The 18,713-nt window shown below is 45.5% G+C and overlaps 1 protein-coding gene and 1 pseudogene across 1 annotated transcript; both read right to left on the reverse strand.

Annotated features, from left to right (window-relative positions):
• Positions 1–113: 113 nt before the first annotated feature.
• On the reverse strand, positions 114–1,251 carry LOC125548687 (BTB/POZ and MATH domain-containing protein 1 pseudogene; annotated as a pseudogene).
• Positions 1,252–2,732: 1,481 nt separating this feature from the next.
• On the reverse strand, positions 2,733–6,908 carry LOC125544945 (Transducin/WD40 repeat-like superfamily protein). The gene is made up of 12 exons (XM_048708742.2): positions 6,604–6,908; positions 6,402–6,502; positions 6,120–6,180; positions 5,878–6,022; positions 5,642–5,779; positions 4,898–5,037; positions 4,675–4,722; positions 4,304–4,414; positions 4,046–4,224; positions 3,848–3,969; positions 3,307–3,383; positions 2,733–3,222 (listed from the first exon to the last, which is right to left on the reverse strand). Exons 1-12 carry the CDS (start codon positions 6,817–6,819, stop codon positions 3,112–3,114), a joined length of 1,449 nt encoding a protein of 482 aa, XP_048564699.1. The 5' UTR covers positions 6,820–6,908; the 3' UTR covers positions 2,733–3,111.
• Between the last annotated feature and the right edge of the window lie 11,805 nt (positions 6,909–18,713).

Consider the following 18,713-nt stretch of genomic DNA (forward strand, 5'->3'; position numbering starts at 1 on the left):
CGGTTTATTTGTAGCAGCCGCCGAGAACATAAGAAATAGGCAGACTAATCTCAGATTGCTACGATCTCAACTGAACTAACTACACACTCTCAAGTTAATCTACGGTCAGCATACTAAATTCTACGAGTCTTAGCTGCTTTCTCCAATATATCAGCAATGACAGAAGGACATGTCCTTTTCAGGGACTCGTACCCTTTACTTGCCATCATACCAACCATTCTATTTGAAGAGTTGATGAATCCAATGCATGCATCTTTGAGCTTGCTGCAATGATGCTGATCGGCTAAAGCTAAGGTGGTCGCAACAGTCCCGGTATGAAGAACCTCACAAAGTTTGATCTCGCACATGTACTTCATCCTTTCCATGGCGTACCTATCTGCGGCCACCAGCAAATGCCTAACCATTTCTTCATACTCATCGTCATCCAGGTAATCCAATGGAGGCAACGAATCAGTGTAGATGAAGTGAAGCAGTCCTCTGAAAACAGCGGGCTGCATGTCTTCGACGGTTATGCTGCGGCTACTCTCATCCCTCATCGGGCCGTAGAACTTCACCCTGAAGACCGGCGACCGCATTGCGAGGATGATCTTATGGGCTGGGAAAACCTCCTCCTTGACCTTGAAAGACACATCAGATCCCTCCGTAGCCTCCAGCAAGCTGCTAAGGTTATCAACCAATTCGGACGGCGGCGCCTGGGCCTCAAAGTTAACCTTGACATCAGCCTCTTGTGCGTCCTTCAACTCGATGACGGCAAGATTGCACTCGAGGATAAGGGTGTCCTCCAGAACGTACGGCCGCAGCTCCGTCCTCCTCATGAAATGGGTGTAGCCCCAGCAGCGCTCATAGTCATCAGCGGAGTTAAACACCAGCGGCTGGTACTGGCTGGGGATCGGCCACGTGAAAGGTGGCGGCGGCCAGACCTGGTCAACCACCCTCAGATGGTAGAGCGCCCTCGCCTCTGCGTTCTCGGTCCTGAGCTCGAGGAAGACTGAAACGTAGTCCTTGCTGTCCTCGGTGAGGCCGTCGGGGTAGAAGTAGACGCACCAGTCGTGGCCGCCGACGCGGAAGGTGGTGGACCGGATGGACTTGCCGACGCCGAGGCCCCTGCACAGGCTGTAGCCGTCGATCTTGAACAGGTGCGTGCCCTGCGCGGTCTCCGGGGCGCAGGCCGACGCCGACATCGTCCGTGGTGGGATCCGGGATGCCGACATCGTTCGACTGGCGCAGCGGGGAAGGAGAACGGGGACGAGGCGATTCGGGAGGAGGGGAACGGCGGCGCGGCGAGGCGATTCAAGAGTTGTTTTGTTTTGTTTGAGCTGTTACGATTTGACGATTCGTGTGGGGCTTCTGCTTTGTACTTGGAGGGCTCTTGTACTTATTATTGTGCGTGGCTGTTTCCGATTCGGGCACAACAGTCCGTCTTTGTTCCGCGCCTTTTCCGGTCAGATTTGAACATCTACAGTAGCTGTTTTCAGTTTCCTCTCCGTTCTGCAATTCCTAGTGTTCATCCGTAACTGGGAAACAACGGCGAGTACACGGAGTGGCATCATAAACAAAAAAAGCAGCATTCTCAAAAAAGAGAGAGCGCAATACTCAGCATCGGCCGATCGATGGGGTGCCCAGATCGGTCACCTTCTCCATTGTTGATCCTGCACCATGTGACCGTCTGATTTGTCAGATTCCTTTGTTCCTTCCCCCATACAAACGGAAAAGAGAGAGAGAGAGAGAGAGAGGAGCCGTGCCCTAGCTCATAGGCTCGCGGGCCTCGCCCCTCCCCTCTCCAGGACCATCAGTGCGCCGCACTCCGCCTTGTCGTCGACGGCTCCTTGTTTGTTAGACATGTTTTTACTTCTACTCTACCTGTTTTCTAGGTTTCCCCCTAGTTTTATTATTTCGGATGTAATAGACGACTCCTTGTTTATGATGAAATAAAGTGTTGCTTTTCCCTTAAAAAAGAAATTGCCTCCATAGCACCAAAAGTTGTTCTTGAGAAAAAAGTCAAAACATACCCATGTGGGATCTAGTTTCGAAGAACTCGCCACAAATAATCTAATGATAAAAACAAATCTGAATTCCAACAGTCAAATTAAAAGTTACATGGGCTAATGATGAAAACGGATCTGAGTTCAACGGTCAAATTAAAAGTTACATGGGCTAGTGTACCAGAGACAGGGATCATACCCATGCAGGTGCGACGCAGCTTCAGTGCCGTAAAGGCACCTGCCTTTGGGTCCCTGACATGTGGGTTAGCCACTTGTTGGGCCCACATGTACGCACAAAGCCAGGTGCCTTAAGGCACCGAAGCGCAGTCCATGCCGGTGCCCTCATTCCTTTTATGAAAAGGTGTGGCTAGGTCTCAGTCGACTGAGATTTAACAAGTCTCGGTCAAGTGACATAACATGCAAGAGAGATAAAGAAAAATTGAAAAAAAAATAGCATGGATCTCAATGTAAAACTTATGAATATAGCATCAACTAAGAATTAACAAAGTCTTAGTCGATTGAGACTTAGCAAAACTGTTTATGAAAAGCCTGCTCCATCACGCGCAGGCACTGGTGGCTAGAGGGTCCTTTGCAAGGACCCAAAAAGTGAAACCGAAGGAAGTACGTAACTTGTTATCCTACTAAACGTGCCAATTTGTGAACGGTACATACATATGTTAGATGTGTTGGTAACTTGAATTATACCGAGTAAATCGCAACCATCAGAATGGAACTCGGTAATGCTGAACATGTCGAATAATGCAGCAAATCCATTTCATTTCATAAACTTTGTTTTGAAGAGCAACATCATGATGCACCAAATGGATTTGAAAACCCAGGGTACTATTTCCACTATACCTTTCAGTATTGAACAACAAAATCAATGTAATTGGGGGCAAAAGCATGAAATGATACAAGATACACAGGGGAAAAAAATGATTTACACTCTACTGGGAGACCTATACTTCTGTAAATATAATTGAAGGCCGGTCCATCTTCTTGCCCAGGCCTTGTGGTATGTTACAACATGGTGGCGGGTACAATGCGCGCTAGGCAATGCCTCTGTTGGGACAATGTATCAGCCTCTACAATTGCTGTATACAAGCATCCTCGAGATGTGGCGTTCACTCTAATTAGTTTTTGCTCGTTTCCATACAATAACTGTACCATCTGAATCGGATGAGGCGAGCAAATTTTCCCCGTGATTCCAGGCTACTCCCATTACTGGAGAGCCGTGTCCCTTCAGGGATGTAAATGGCTTCATCAATACCTCAACTTGTAACCAAATTTTAAGATGCAAAAAGTATAGGGACACTAAGCATACCTGCAGTTTATTTACACATGAATTCTTTGGCCGAGCCAAATCATAGAAGTAAACATTCGAATCTCCACTGCCAGTAACTTCATAGTCAGAAGAAAATACAAGTCAGCTACATTTATTTATTTAATTTTCAAAAGTTCAGGAATGCATTTGTCTTATAGGCGGTAGACAAAAGGGTTGCGACTGGTGAATGGCAGATGGTGTATTTATTCTTGGAAAAGCAAGCACACTCAGTTGCCAAAGATATCCATCACAGGTTATTAATTTGTTTCAAAAGTTCAACTCAACAGTCTAAAAAAGTAGTGTAACAAAGTTTGATCAGGAAAACTTGGCATTAAGTGGCAATTGTGATCGCCTTGATACTTCACTGGACTAAACTATGACTCGGCATTCATAGCGATTAATGAAATAGTTAAGCAAAAGTTGAGGGCAGGCAATACAAAAGTGCAGTAGCAATTCGGTGCAAACCGCTTAAGTTTCAGCTAACCAGAGCCAACAACTATGGTTTCTCGGAAAAAAGCAACTACAAACAGTTCCAACTCACCTATGAATTCCCCTTTCTCAAGGGAAAGAAGTGGACAGAAAGAAGCACGGATATTCTGCACTGGTGAAGCCAATTTTAGAGAGCATATGAGAGTCAAGTATCCATGGGAATTTGTTGCAATGCTGAAATGCCAATAACAGAATACTGGTGAGATAAAAGTGGAAGCCACAACAGGATGGACTGTAATAAAGTACACACCTGAAGAAATACAGGTTTCCATCTTGAGCACAAGAGAGAAGTACTGGACAACGTGCTACGAGAGAGAAGGTACGGTACTGGATGGTTGTAATGGAAGATTTGCTCTTACAACTCTTGTTCTTATGAGTTCTAGATAAAGACCCTGTGTGAGAGTTCACACTAATAGTGTATATGTAACCCTGCACATTTCAAGCACCAATTCAAAACTATGAAATTTAAATTCCACATTAATATTTAGCAAATCAAATTATTTGATACCTGCGCATCACCAGCAAAAATAAGCTGACCAGTGTGGTCGATATCCAACGCTGTAACCGCATTGTCACAGGTGAGTTTGCTGATTACTCTCCCAGTACTAAAATTAATTGCCTAGATTGGAAAGAAAATTGGATCACACGGCCATTAAAGCAATTGATGGAAATGTTTCTGATTACAAAGGTTGATGTGATTTAAAATTATTTAACGGACAACAGGTACATCATTTTCACTGATAAATACCAGAACAGACAAACATCATTTTTCTTATTATTGCACAACAGAAAATTGATCAGAGGACCAGCCAACAAGCAACATATGCAAAAGCATACTATTGTATATAGATTGTAAGAGCGACAGGGCAGGAAGTTTACATTGATTTCCCTGTTTGCATTGCCAACTAACAGCAAATTATTGTTCACCTGCAATAAAGTGTTTGAAAGGAACCACCAGTAAATATATGATACGAGAGATAATTTATGTTGGTTATTGTAAAAGGAATAGTGACTTATTAGCACTGCAGATGCAGGCAAAAAGCATTGGTGAAAGGAATAGGAAAAAGTAACAATCATACTTTTCTGCTAAGTTTGGACTTACGGGATGAAAGCAGATGCATAGCTGGGAAGAAACTCCATATACGACTCTGATACAAGTGCCTTTAGAGATCTCCCACACTCTCACAGTTTTATCCATGGAGCATGAAGCTATGTACTGGTTATTAGATGAAAAATCAAAATCTGTAATGCCGTTAGAATAATAATAAACTCAAGATACGGGAATAGACAGGAAAGTACAGCTTGAATTGATCATGCTTCGCTTACATTCACAAAGTACATACAATATCATATCTTTTCGAGTCTTGCACTACCATTTTAGCTATCGCAAGCCCAAATTCATTTAGTTATAGTATTACTTCTGTGCATAATGATTCTATATGCTCAGCACTAGGGTTTGTCCTCTTGACCAGAGCGGAATGTATTATTTATAACAGGAAACCACAATTAATGAATCAGTATGTTTGCTAAATGTGACAGCAGTAGAACCAAAAGCTTTGGGCATGCATAGCAAGCCTTCATTAACTTGCATGAGAACTACAAAGTTATTTTGTAATATTACATGGCCTAAGTAAGTAGTTCTTGGTTACTGAGCCCATAAACACCAGGAGATGGCACGACACAAGGGACATGGTCCTATGCAGATTTTATGCACATAGGAATGTATGCTACTAGGTGGAGATCTCAGTTTTCTTAGCCCTTGAAACCAAATAATTTGTTGAAAGTAAAAGTGAAGGTAGATATACAAAAAAAAGATAGTTTTACAAATACGATTAAGTGGTCTAACCTGTGATATCTTTTGAATGTCCTGTTAATTTTTGAAGAACAGAGGGTGGCTCAGAAACCTGGCAAACCGTCAAACTGCCATCGGATGAACCATAAGCAAGCAGATCTGAATTCGTGCGGCCAAATTGCAATACGGTAACTGCCAAGGGTAAAATCGATACTATTCAATTAGCTCATAGGAGAATACTTCATCATTGACACAGAAGACACTGTCTAGCATGACTACGAGCAAATAACCTGATGCTTTGCAATTGTCAAAGATGCAATGCATTCCAACAAACGAGTACGCAGGTTCGGCGAATCTGACATGGCGCTCAGGTTCACTCTGCTTTGAGCTGACACTCATGGTGCGGCTTAACTTACCGCTGTTACTTCTGAGGTCCTGCGGCAAAGAAGTACATCAGACTTCACGGCAACATGTGTACACACACTTCTTCAGGAACAGAACAAGCTTCATGGGAAAAGCTAGAAGAACAAACCCTGATAGAACTCCAGCTGTCTGCTTCAGAAAATGTAGTAGGGCTAGCAAACCACCTCCCACTGGTCAACCAGAAAGCCGAGGATGTTAGATTTCACCCTTCACATCAGACTTCATGCTTAAACGATTGGGCTTGAGAAGAAACTAGCGGACAAGCATAAGCAGTACTTCGAATTTACATTAATTACAGCACCGTACACAAGCTTAGCAACATTTTGATCTCGTTTCGTCTAAGGTAGGGGCGTGTCAGGCGACTGAAGCTCAGAGCAATCAGAGGCGTCACCTGTTGCTGGGCGTGCTGTGGGCGCTGCTTGAGGCGGCTTCGATACGGCGGAGGAGGAAGTTCCGGTAGGCGACGTAGCCCTTGCCGTTGCACCGCCACTCCTGCAGCATCCCCATGGCAATCCATCCAATCATACATTGTCCCCAGCGCATGAAAACGAACATGATGCCAATGGCAGGAGGAGGGATCTAAGGGCGGGTACCATGCGGTGGTTGAGCGCGGAGGAGGACTTGCGGCGGAGGAGGAGGCGGCGGAGGGCGGCGTAGTCGGGGTCGGGGCGGGAGGTTGAGGAGGAGGAGGTCGGGGGCTGGAGGACGCAGCTGAGGAAGTCGGGGTCCGTGGGCCGGGAGGGGGCGGAGCACGGCGACGCCGGGGCGGGGGCGGAGGCGGAGGCGGTGGCCGTAGAGTCGTCCGCCATTTCCGCGGCCGCGTGCGTGCGTGCGCGCCGGCGAGCTGGCGCGCGCGACGGGGAGAGATCAGGGAAAGGGGCGCTTTGGATCTCGGGCGGGCGTACGGGGCCTGAGCTGGCAAAGTGTTTTTTTTTCACTTGTTTTTCCTATTTTTCTTGTCCGTGAGCACAACGGAGTTGGAGTGTCCGGCTCGTGCTTCTGTTCAAAGTCTAAGGGGATGTTTGGTTCCATGAACTTTTTTTTTGTATTGAGACTAGAAAAAGTGCTTAGCAAACCAAACAGGAGAGACTTTTTTAGGACTTTTTGTTAAAAGTCCTTAGAAACACCTTTTTGAGAGTCTTTTCCAAAAAGTCCTAGAACTAGAAAAAGTCTTAGAACTAGAGAACCAAACACACCTAAATCTGGCTTGTCTCCCGGGAGACTTGCGGCGTATTTGCTTGGGAATTGAAAATCGTGCATATTTGAAGCATTTTGGGACTTAACCAAGTCTCGGTCAAGTAATATAGTATGTAGAAAGAAAAAAGAAAAACTGAAAAAAATGTACGAATCTCCATGCAAAATTAAAGGAATATAACATCGAGACATAACGAAGTCTAAGTCGACTAAGACTTAACAAAACTGTTTCGAGAAACTTTTCCGACCTGATAGCGCAATTTTTAAATTAATGCGAATGGACTATCATGCTTGCCTCTTTCCTCCTCCACAAGAAACTACTCTCAGCGAACTAGGGTTTCTCCACCTCCCGTCCGTGCCGCCACCGGGCCACCTCGCCTCCCATGGCCTTTGGGCCGTGGAGGTGCAGAAGACCCCGACACCTCGCTAACAGGAGGGGTCTCGCTCTCGTTCTTGTTTGCTTCAGCGTCTTGGTTGTGACTGTACGGTGACGGCGATGTCCCCTAGTAGAAATAATGTCTCACATGTTCGATTTTCATTCTGATGGTGCGTCTAACTTCATTGGAGGACATGTGGTGGTGTGTCTTCATCGGATCTCACGGGATTCGATCGGTGCTAGTATTTAGTAGATCTGTTCGGATCCATCTTCATTCATCTTCGGGTGTGTGTCTATAGGGTCCTTTCGATCTACGCTTCTCTTTATCGACGGCGGATATTGTGTTGGTGCTGTCGTGGTTTTGTCACGGCAGATGTCCTAGTGTGAGGACTTAGTTATGGGGCCATCGCAACGTAGTTAGTTTAAAGGGGTTAAAGCGGGACAAAGGACGCAAGGAGTTTTATACTGGTTCGGCCCCTTGCGGTGAAGGTAAAAACCTAATCCAGTTGTGATGGAATTGCTAGGGTTTCGAAGACCAGGGAGCGAATACGCTTTGCATGGCTCTCGATCTGTTGTCTTTTTTTTCCTCCCTAAACTGTCGTCGGGTCGTCCCTTTATATACACAGGTTGACGCCCGACGGTTTACAGAATCTCGGCCAGCTCATAATCATGTCCAGCTCGGTTTCTACCATTTCTTATCTTACAATACAAGTTATACATCTTATGGCGGTTTACATCTATAGGCCCTAATCCGCCTTTGGGCCTTGGGCCTTCTTGTTAAACCTCCTTCATAAAGTGCCTTGCCTTTGTGGGCTTCAATAGGAATAACTCACCATAAGTATAATCCGGCCCCTCCTGGGCGGTTTATACTTAATAGTTATATCCCCAACATTAGGTCCCAAATTGATTTGAACTGGTTCATGTCAATTTTCAGTATTTAGAAAAATTCCTTATTTCAACACCTGTTGAAAAACCTTGTAAACCGTCGTGACGTCATCTCCGAGACCATAATAATTCGTCGTGACGTCATCTGCCATTAGCTTTACACCGATCCCAAATCTTTTAGTGTATCTTCTTTAATGAATTTCCGAAAATCGAGGCGTCTGCATGTCTATAGATCCGTTTTTTGATCTCCTCAATTCTCGTGTGTGTCGCTTATCCCTTCACCTTATAAATAGGGCCGGGGGTCATTTTCACTTTTCCCCTCATGCCTCTCAGCCTCATTGTCTTCCTCGCGTCGCCCCAGCACCTCAAGCTCCGCCGGCGCCGTCGAACTTCGCCTCTGCATCAACTTTGGACGTTGCATCACCCTGAACGTACCAGAGAATCGCGGCGCCTCTCCGTTGTTCCTTCAGCACCAGTAAGCCTCCCTTTCCTCCACCGTAGATCCAGTTCTAGGGTTTGAACGTTCCTCGGTGTTCGTCGGCGCTCATCACTGCGCTATAGTTCCCTTGATTGAAACCTCAATATTCAACCTGTATAGCAATGGCCATAGTTCTTTTTCATCAGTACATCTTGTTTAAGCAAAAAACTTCAATCTGAATCCAATCTGAACCTTAATCCACTGCTTCGGCATCCATGTTTGAGGTTTGAATATATTTTCATTTCCCGACCTGTGATAGATCCAAAATTATAGTGCCAACTTGTGAAACATGTTTTTCCTTTACTTAGTTACTTCATATATGTACCTTTCATACCAATATAGGCGGTTTAACCTTTAGAAAATGATAACCTGCCAGGTACCATTAGTCCCCTCATAAACCGCCAATCGCTTTATCATTGTAATTCTGATAGCATCAACCTCCGGTTTAACAATTTTGCATGCTTGAACACCTTTCGTCCCTTAACCTGCAACGGTTTATGCTTGTTGAAAGATCGTGGATGTCGCCTAGAGGGGGGGTGAATAGGCGCTTTAAAATAATTACGGTTTAGGCTTAAACAAATGCGGAATAAAACTAGCGTTTAATTTGTCAAGCACAAAACCTAAAACAAGTAGGCTCACCTATGTGCACCAACAACTTATGCTAAGTAATATAAACAACTATGTGATAGCAATATATATAACATGAAACACTATGGCTATCACAAAGTAAAGTGCATAAGTAAAGGGCTCGGGTAAGAGATAACCGAGACGTGCGGAGACGACGATGTATCCCGAAGTTCACACCCTTGCGGATGCTAATCTCCGTTTGGAGCGGTGTGGAGGCACAATGCTCCCCAAGAAGCCACTAGGGCCACCGTAATCTCCTCACGCCCTCGCACAATGCAAGAGGCCGTGATGCCACTAAGGGACCCTTGAGGGCTGTCACCGAACCCGTACAAATGGCAACCCTAGGGGGCGGTCACCAAAACCGTACACTTTGGAAACCCTTGGGGCGGTCACCGGTACCCGTCAAATTGCTCAGGGCGATCTCCACAACCTAATTGGAGACCCCGACGCTTGCCCAGAGCTTTACACTACAATGATTGAGCTCTGAACACCACCAACCGTTTAGGGCGCCCAACCACCCAAGAGGAACAAGCTCAATGGTACCAAGCACCCAAGAGTAATAAGCTTCTCAACTTGTAACTTCCACGTATCATCGTGGAGAACTCAAAATGATGCACCAAATGCAATGGCAAGGGCACACGGTGTGCCCAAGTCCTTCTCTCTCAAATCCCACCGAAGCAACTACTGCTAGGGAGGAAAATGAGATCTAGATCCAAGGGGTTCCCCTTACATAGAGGAGAAAGTGATTGGTGGAAATGTGGATCTAGATCTCCTCTCTCTTTTCCCTCAAAAACTAGCAAGAATCCATGGAGGGATTGAGAGTTAGCAAGCTCGAAGAAGGTCAACAATGGGGGAAGAAAACGAGCTCAAAGGATAAGGTTCAATGGGGAAGAAGACCCCCTTTTATAGGACCTCCCGAATCCAACCATTATGTGCTCAGGTCGTGCACAAGCGGTACTACCGCTTGGAGGAGCGGTACTAGCGCTTAGCATGGCCAAAACAGCCCAACGAGAGAGAGAAACACGAGTTGTAGTTCTGCTAGAGAGATAGTACCGCTCTGGGGAGAGGTAGTACCTCTTATCACTCATAAGCGGTACTACCGCTCGGGTGGAGAGGTAGTACCGCTTACCGCTTATAAGAGGTACTACCGCGAAACCCGACACGAAAAGACGCATCCCCAGAAGCAGCGGTAGTACGCGTGGCATAGGGCCGCGGTACTGCCGCTTACAAGTGGTACTACCGCTCTAGGGAGCAGTACTATCGCTTGAGGCTCTCAGGAACACAACAGAGAAAACAGAGGATGCAATAAAGCCTGAACTGCCACAACTTCTACATAAGACCTCCGAATTGAGAAAACTTAAGCTTGTTGGAAACAAGACGACGAGTAGCATCAAAACAGCGAGGGGAGGTATGCCTAACAAATGGAGGAAAGAAACCTCCAACCGAGAAGAACCGTCATAACCTCCAACATCGAAAACATCATAGAAGATGAAAGTGAACTCCGTTTTCGATGAACTCGAGCAAGTGAACTCCGTTTTCGATGAACTCGAGCTTGTCATCAAGATGACCATAAGCTCCAAAACTCACAAAGAGAACCAAATAAGAACCAAGAAAGATGATGCAAGGATGCAATGGTTTGAGCTCTCTACGAACGATACGGTCAAGCTACTCATCATCGAGCCCCCCTTGATAGTACGGCAATCGATCCTATAACCTGGTCTCCTAACTACCACCATGAGACCGAAAAAACAAAAAACCTATCAAGGGAAAACCTTTGGCTTGCACATGGGCCACTTGAGCTAGATGATGACGATCTTGACTCCCTCAAGTTGGACCACCTTTCTTGATTGTGTTGGCTCGATGAAGACTAGTTGATTGCTCCCCATACTCCACTATGGGTGAGCCACTCTTCCGCACATCTTCATAAATCCATTGTTACCACAATGGACGGCAAGCTTCAAGAATTTGATCTCTTCATGATGCTCCACTTGAACTTGCACACCGCAACCTAATCCCACAAAGAACTCTCACGAAGACCATGGGTTAGTACACAAAGCGTAATTGACAATGCTTACCATACCATGGGATCACTTGATCCCTCTCGGTACATCTTCTACGCTTTGTGGGTTGATCAACTTGATTCACTCTTTGACTTAGTCTTGATCAACCTTTCACAAGACCAATCTTTAGGTAATTCCTTGAATAGCACCTTGGTCGACACAAACTCTCCTTGAAACCAACACATGTATTCCAAGAAAAGCCTATGGACAAAACCTTCAAATATAACTCAAGGCAACCATTAGTCCATAGAGATTGTCATCAATTACCAAAACCACACATGGGGGCACCGCATGTCCTTTCACTTGTCAACCATGAATCTTAAACCGGCACAAACCTTCCTTCGGGTTGTCCAATAAATGGCCAAGTCTTTTTATGCTTGTAACTGGGTTCCATCCCGGATTATGGAAGAAGATCTAAACGGATGTGTTATAACTGGCGCTTTACCGAAACAGAGTGAAATCCATTGGAGGGCTGCCGGTCTAGAAAGTCCTCCTGAGCCCAAGGATGGCGAAATAGTTGTGTTTGTTGATCATCTGAGCCGTGGTTTTAAACCTCCCAGATCAAAAAAATTCCATGATGTGCTTGCTAGCTTCCAAATCCACCCTCAAGATATTGGACCTAACTCTATGTCCAATATTTGTAACTTTCAAGTGTTTTGCGAGGCTTATCTGCAAGAAGAGCCGACCATTGAACTGTTCAGAGACTTTTCTATTTAAACCGCCGTACTGAATTTACAGATGGTCCTAATACTGAACTTGGCAGCGTTTCAATTCAAAAAAGGAAAGACGCCAGCTTCCCTCACACCAAGCATCACAGTCACCCTAAGGATTGGAATCAGACTTGGTTCTATTGCAAAGATACGTCCCCACATAACGAGGATCCTCTGACGGGTTATCGTGCTCACCGGCTTACCAATACACACCCATTTCCCCAAAGGCTGACTGCAAAGGAACGGGCCAAATATGCACCACAGCTTGCAAAGCTCAGAGCCTTTGTGGCTAATGGTTTAACAGGGATTGACTTTGTTCGTTGCTGGATATCTTGGGGTATTTTCCCTTTAAGTCGTCGCCCTGGTTTAATGTGCGAGTACACAGGGGATTTGAAAGACCCTCAACGGCACACCGACATTCAGTTAACTGATGCTGAAATCACTGAAGCTGTCAAAAAGATACTAGATGAATCGGTGGCTGTCTGCAGCAAAACAGGGCTAAGTCCCTTCTGCGTTTCAAATAAACCACCAGTTGTAAGAATTGCCTAGCTCCTATTTGAACCTGACATTCTTAACCCTTCCTTATAACCTTTGTCAATCTTTTAACAGGGTGACGACCCCTTTTGGAAGAAGAAGGCTCAGGATAAACCGGCCAAGACCCCTCGACCCAAGACAAAGGTCATCAAAAAGCCTGCCAAGAAGAAAACAACTCAGTCCGTGATACATCTCCAACGTATCTATAATTTTTTATTGCTCCATGCTATATTATCTACTATTTTGGACATTATTGGGCTTTATTATCCACTTTTTATTGGAAATATGCCCTAGAGGCAATAATAAAATGGTTATTATTATATTTCTTTGTTCATGATAATTGTCTATTATTCATGCTATAATTGTGTTATCCGGAAATCGTAATACATGTGTGAATACATAGACCACAGCACGTCTCTAGTGAGCCTCTAGTTGACTAGCTTGTTGATCAAAAGATAGTCATGGTTTCCTGACTATGGACATTAGATGTCATTGATAACGGGATCACATCATTAGGAGAATGATGTGATGGACAAGACCCAATCCTAAGCATAGCTCAAAGATCGTGTAGTTCATTTGCTATAGCTTTTCCGAATGTCAAGTATCATTTCCTTAAACCATGAGATTGTGCAACTCCCGGATACCGTAGGAGTGCTTTGGGTGTGCCAAACGTCACAACGTAACTAGGTGACTATAAAGGTACACTACGGGTATCTCCGAAAGTGTCTGTTGGGTTGGCACGAATCGAGACTGGGATTTGTCACTCCGTATGACGGAGAGGTATCTCTGGGCCCACTCGGTAATGCATCATCGTAATGAGCTCAATGTGACCAAGTGGTTGTTCACGGGATCATGCATTACGGTACGAGTAAAGTGACTTGCCGGTAACAAGATTGAACGAGGTATTGGGATACCGACGATCGGGTCTCGGGCAAGTAACGTACCGATTGACAAAGGGAATTGTATACGGGATTGATCGAATCCTCGACATCGTGGTTAATCCGATGAGATCATCGAGGAGCATGTGGAAGCCAACATGGGTATCCAGATCCCACTGTTGGTTATTGACCAGATAGTCGTCTCGGTCATGTCTGCGTGTCTCCCGAACCCGTAGGGTCTACACACTTAAGGTTCGGTGACGCTAGGGTTGTTGAGATATTAGTATACGGTAACCCGAAAGTTGTTCGGAGTCCCGGATGAGATCCCGGACGTCACGAGGAGTTCCGGAATGGTCCAAGCTGAAGATTTATATATAGGAAGTCAAGTTTCGGCCATCGGGAAAGTTTCGGGGGTAATCGGTATTGTACCGGGACCACCGGAAGGGTCCCGGGGGTCCACCGGGTGGGGCCACCTATCCCGGAGGGCCCCATGGGCTGAAGTGGGAGGGGAACCAGCCCCTAATGGGCTGGTGCGCCCCCCATGGGCCTCCCCTGCGCCTAGGGTTGGAAATCCTAGGGGTGGGGGTGTCCCACTTGGCTTGGGGGGCACTCCACCCCCCTTGGCCGCCGCCCCCCTTGGAGATTGCATCTCCTAGGGCCAGCGCCCCCCTAGGGGTCCTATATATAGTGGGGGGAGGGAGGGCAGCCGCACCCTAGCCCCTGGCGCCTCCCTCTCCCTCCCGTGACACTCCTCCCTCTCCCTGAGCTTGGCGAAGCCCTGCCGAGATCACCGTTGCTTCCACCACCACGCCATCGTGCTACTGGATCTTCATCAACCTCTCCTTCCCCCTTGCTGGATCAAGTTGGAGGAGACGTCTTCCCAACCGTACGTGTGTTGAACGCGGAGGTGTCGTCCGTTCGGCACTAGGTCATCGGTGATTTGGATCACGACGAGTATGACTCCATCAACCCCGTTCTCTTGAACGCTTCCGCGCATGATCTACAAGGGTATGTAGATGCACTCCCCTCTCCCTCATTGCTAGATGACTCCATAGATTGATCTTGGTGATGCGTAGAAAATTTTAAAATTCTGCTACGTTCCCCAACAGTGGCATCATGAGCTAGGTCTATGCGTAGTTCTATGCACGAGTAGAACACAAAGCAGTTGTGGGCGTGGATATTGTCAATTTGCTTGCCGTTACTAGTCTTATCTTGATTCGGCGGCATCGTGGGATGAAGCAGTCCGGACCGACCTTACACGTATGCTTACGTGAGACTGGTTCCACCGATTGACATGCACTAGTTGCATAAGGTGGCTAGCGGGTGTCTGTCTCTCCCACTTTAGTCGGATCGGATTCGATGAAAAGGGTCCTTGTGAAGGGTAAATAGAAATTGGCATATCACGTCGCGTAGGTAAGAAACGTTCTTGCTAGAAACCTATAGCAGCCACGTAAAAACTTGCAACAACAATTAGAGGACGTCTAACTTATTTTTGCAGCATGTGTCGTGTGATGTGATATGGCTAAAAGGATGTGATGAATGATATATGTGATGTATGAGATTGATCATGTTCTTGTAATAGGAATCATGACTTGCATGTCGATGAGTATGACAACCGGCATGAGCCATAGGAGTTGTCTTAATTTATTTATGACCTGCGTGTTAACATAAACGTCATGTAATTACTTTACTTTATTGCTAAAGCGTTAGCCATAGTAGTAGAAGTAATAGATGATGAGACAACTTCAAGAAGACATGATGATGGAGATCATGATGATGGAGATCATGGTGTCATGCTGGTGACAACGATGATCATGAAGCCCCGAAGATGGAGATCAAAAGGAGCAAATGATATTGGCCATATCATGTCACTATTTGATTGCATGTGATGTTTATCATGTTTTGCATCTTATTTGCTTAGAACGACGGTAGCTTAAATAAGATGATCCCTCGTAATAATTCGAAGAAAGTGTTCCCCCTAACTGTGCACCGTTGCGAAGGTTCATTGTTTCGAAGCACCACGTGATGATCGGGTGTGATAGATTCTAACGTTCGAATACAACGGGTGTAAGCCAGATTTACACACGCAATACACTTAGGTTGACTTGACGAGCCTAGCATGTACAGACATGACCTCGGAACACAGAAGACTGAAAGGTCGAGCATGAGTCGTATAGAAGATATGATCAACATGAAGATGTTCACCGATGTTGACTAGCCCGTCTCACGTGATGATCGGACACGGCCTAGTTGACTTGGATCATGTTTCACTTAGATGACTAGAGGGATGTCTATCTGAGTGGGAGTTCATTGAATAATTTGATTAGATGAACTTAATTATCATGAACTTAGTCTAAAATATTTACACTATGTCTTGTAGATCAAATGGCCCATGCTAATGTTGCCCTCAACTTCAACGCGTTCCTAGAGAAAACCAAGCTGAAAGATGATGGCAGCAACTATACGGACTGGGTCCGGAACCTGAGGATCATCCTCATAGTTGCCAAGAAAGATTATGTCCTAGAAGCACCGCTAGGTGACGCACCCATCCCAGAGAACCAAGACGTTATGAACGCTTGGCAGTCACGTGCTGATGATTACTCACTCGTTCAGTGCGGCATGCTTAGAACCGGGGCTCCAAAAGCGTTTTGAGCGACACGGAGCATATGAGATGTTCGAAGAGCTGAAAATGGTTTTCCAAGCTCATGCCCGGGTCGAGAGATATGAAGTCTTCGACAAGTTCTTCAGTTGTAAGATGGAGGAAAATAGTTCTGTCAGTGAGCACATACTCAAAATGTCTGGGTTGCATAACCGCTTGACTCAGCTAGGAGTTAATCTCCCGGATGACGAGGTCATTGACAGAATCCTTTAGCCGCTTCCACCGAGCTACAAGAGCTTTGTGATGAACTTCAATATGCAGGGGATGGAAAAGACCATTCCTGAGATATATTCAATGTTGAAATCAGCAGAGGTGGAAATCAAAAAGGAACATCAAGTGTTGATGGTGAATAAAACCACTAAGTTCAAGAAAGGCAAGGGTAAAAAGAACTTCAAGAAGGACGACAAGGGAGTTGCCGCGCCCGGTAAGCAAGCTACCGAGAAGAAGTCAAAGAATGGACCCAAGCCTGAGACTGAGTGTTTTTATTGCAAGGGAAGTGGTCACTGGAAGCAGAACTGCCCCAAATACTTAGCGGACAAGAAGGCCGGCAACACTAAAGGTATATGTGATATACATGTAATTGATGTGTACCTTACCAGTACTCGTAGTAGCTCCTGGGTATTTGATACCGGTGCGGTTGCTCACATTTGTAACTCAAAGCAGGAGCTGCGGAATAAGCGGAGACTGGCAAAGGACGAGGTGACGATGCGCGTCGGGAATGGTTCCAAGGTCGATGTGATCGCCGTCGGCATGCTACCTCTACATTTACCTACAAGATTAGTTTTAAACCTCAATAATTGTTATTTAGTGCCAGCTTTGAGCATGAACATTGTATCAGGATCTCGTTTAGTTCAAGATGGCTACTCATTTAAATCCGAGAATAATGGTTGTTCTATTTATATGAGAGATATGTTTTATGGTCATGCTCCGCTGGTGAATGGTTTATTCTTAATGAATCTCGAGCGTAATGTTACACATATTCATAGTGTGAATACCAAAAGATGTAAGGTTGATAATGATAGTCCCACATACTTGTGGCACTGCCGCCTTGGTCACATAGGTGTCAAACGCATGAAGAAGCTCCATGTAGATGGACTTTTGGAGTCTCTTGATTACGAATCATTTGACACGTGCGAACCATGCCTCATGGGTAAAATGACCAAGACTCCGTTCTCAGGAACAATGGAGCAAGCAACCAACTTATTGGAAATCATACATACTGATGTGTGCGGTCCAATGAGCGTTGAGGCTCGTGGTGGCTATCGTTATGTTCTCACCCTCACTGATGACTTGAGTAGATATGGGCATGTCTACTTAATGAAACACAAGTCTGAGACCTTTGAAAAGTTCAAGGAATTTCAGAGTGAGGTTGAAAATCAACGTGACAGAAAAATCAAGTTCTTGCGATCAGATCGTGGGGGAGAATACTTGAGTCACGAATTTGGCACACACTTAAGGAAATGTGGAATAGTTTCACAACTCACGCCGCCTGGAACACCTCAGCGTAATGGTGTGTCCGAACGTCGTAATCGCACTCTATTGGATATGGTGTGATCCATGATGTCTCTTACCGATTTACCGCTGTCATTTTGGGGCTATGCTTTAGAGACTGCTGCATTCACTTTAAATAGGGCTCCGTCGAAATCCGTTGAGACGACACCGTATGAATTATGGTTTGGGAAGAAACCTAAGCTGTCGTTTCTAAAAGTTTGGGGATGTGATGCTTATGTCAAGAAACTTCAACCTGAAAAGCTCGAACCCAAATCGGAAAAATGCGTCTTCATAGGATACCCTAAAGAAACTATTGGGTATACCTTCTACCTCAGATCCGAAGGCAAGATCTTTGTTGCCAAGAATGGATCCTTTCTAGAGAAAGAGTTTCTCTTGAAAGAAATAAGTGGGAGGAAAGTAGAACTTGATGACGTATTACCTCTTGAACCGGGGAGTGGCGCAGCTCAGGAAATTGTTCCTGAGGTGCCTGCACCGACTAGAGAGGAAGTTAATGATGATGATCATGAAACTTCAGATCAAGTTGCTACTGAACTTCATAGGTCCACAAGGACACGTTCCGCACCAGAGTGGTACGGCAACCCTGTCTTGGAAATCATGTTGTTAGACAACGGTGAACCTTCAAACTATGAGGAAGCGATGGTGGGCCCAGATTCCGAGAAATGGCTAGAAGCCATGAAATCCGAGATAGGATCCATGTATGAAAACGAAGTATGGACTTTGACTGACTTGCCCGATGATCGGTGAGCCATAGAAAATAAATGGATCTTTAAGAAGAAGACAGACACGGATG

The sequence above is a fragment of the Triticum urartu genome, chromosome 3A (assembly GCF_056163025.1).
Source record: "Triticum urartu cultivar PI428250 chromosome 3A, HENAU_Tu73, whole genome shotgun sequence".
In the NCBI taxonomy this organism is placed as follows: Eukaryota; Viridiplantae; Streptophyta; class Magnoliopsida; order Poales; family Poaceae; genus Triticum; species Triticum urartu.

Bases quoted from the DNA above. Each gene is read 5' to 3' on its own strand.
- LOC125544945 (XM_048708742.2), bottom strand. From the start codon at position 6,819: ATGGCGGACGACTCTACGGCCACCGCCTCCGCCTCCGCCCCCGCCCCG. The intron at 6,181-6,401 runs GTGACGCCTCTG...CTGGTTGACCAG, and splicing joins CACAGCACGCCCAGCAACAG to TGGGAGGTGGTTTGCTAGCC. The intron at 3,223-3,306 runs GTATGCTTAGTG...ACATCCCTGAAG, and splicing joins CATGTGTAAATAAACTGCAG to GGACACGGCTCTCCAGTAAT.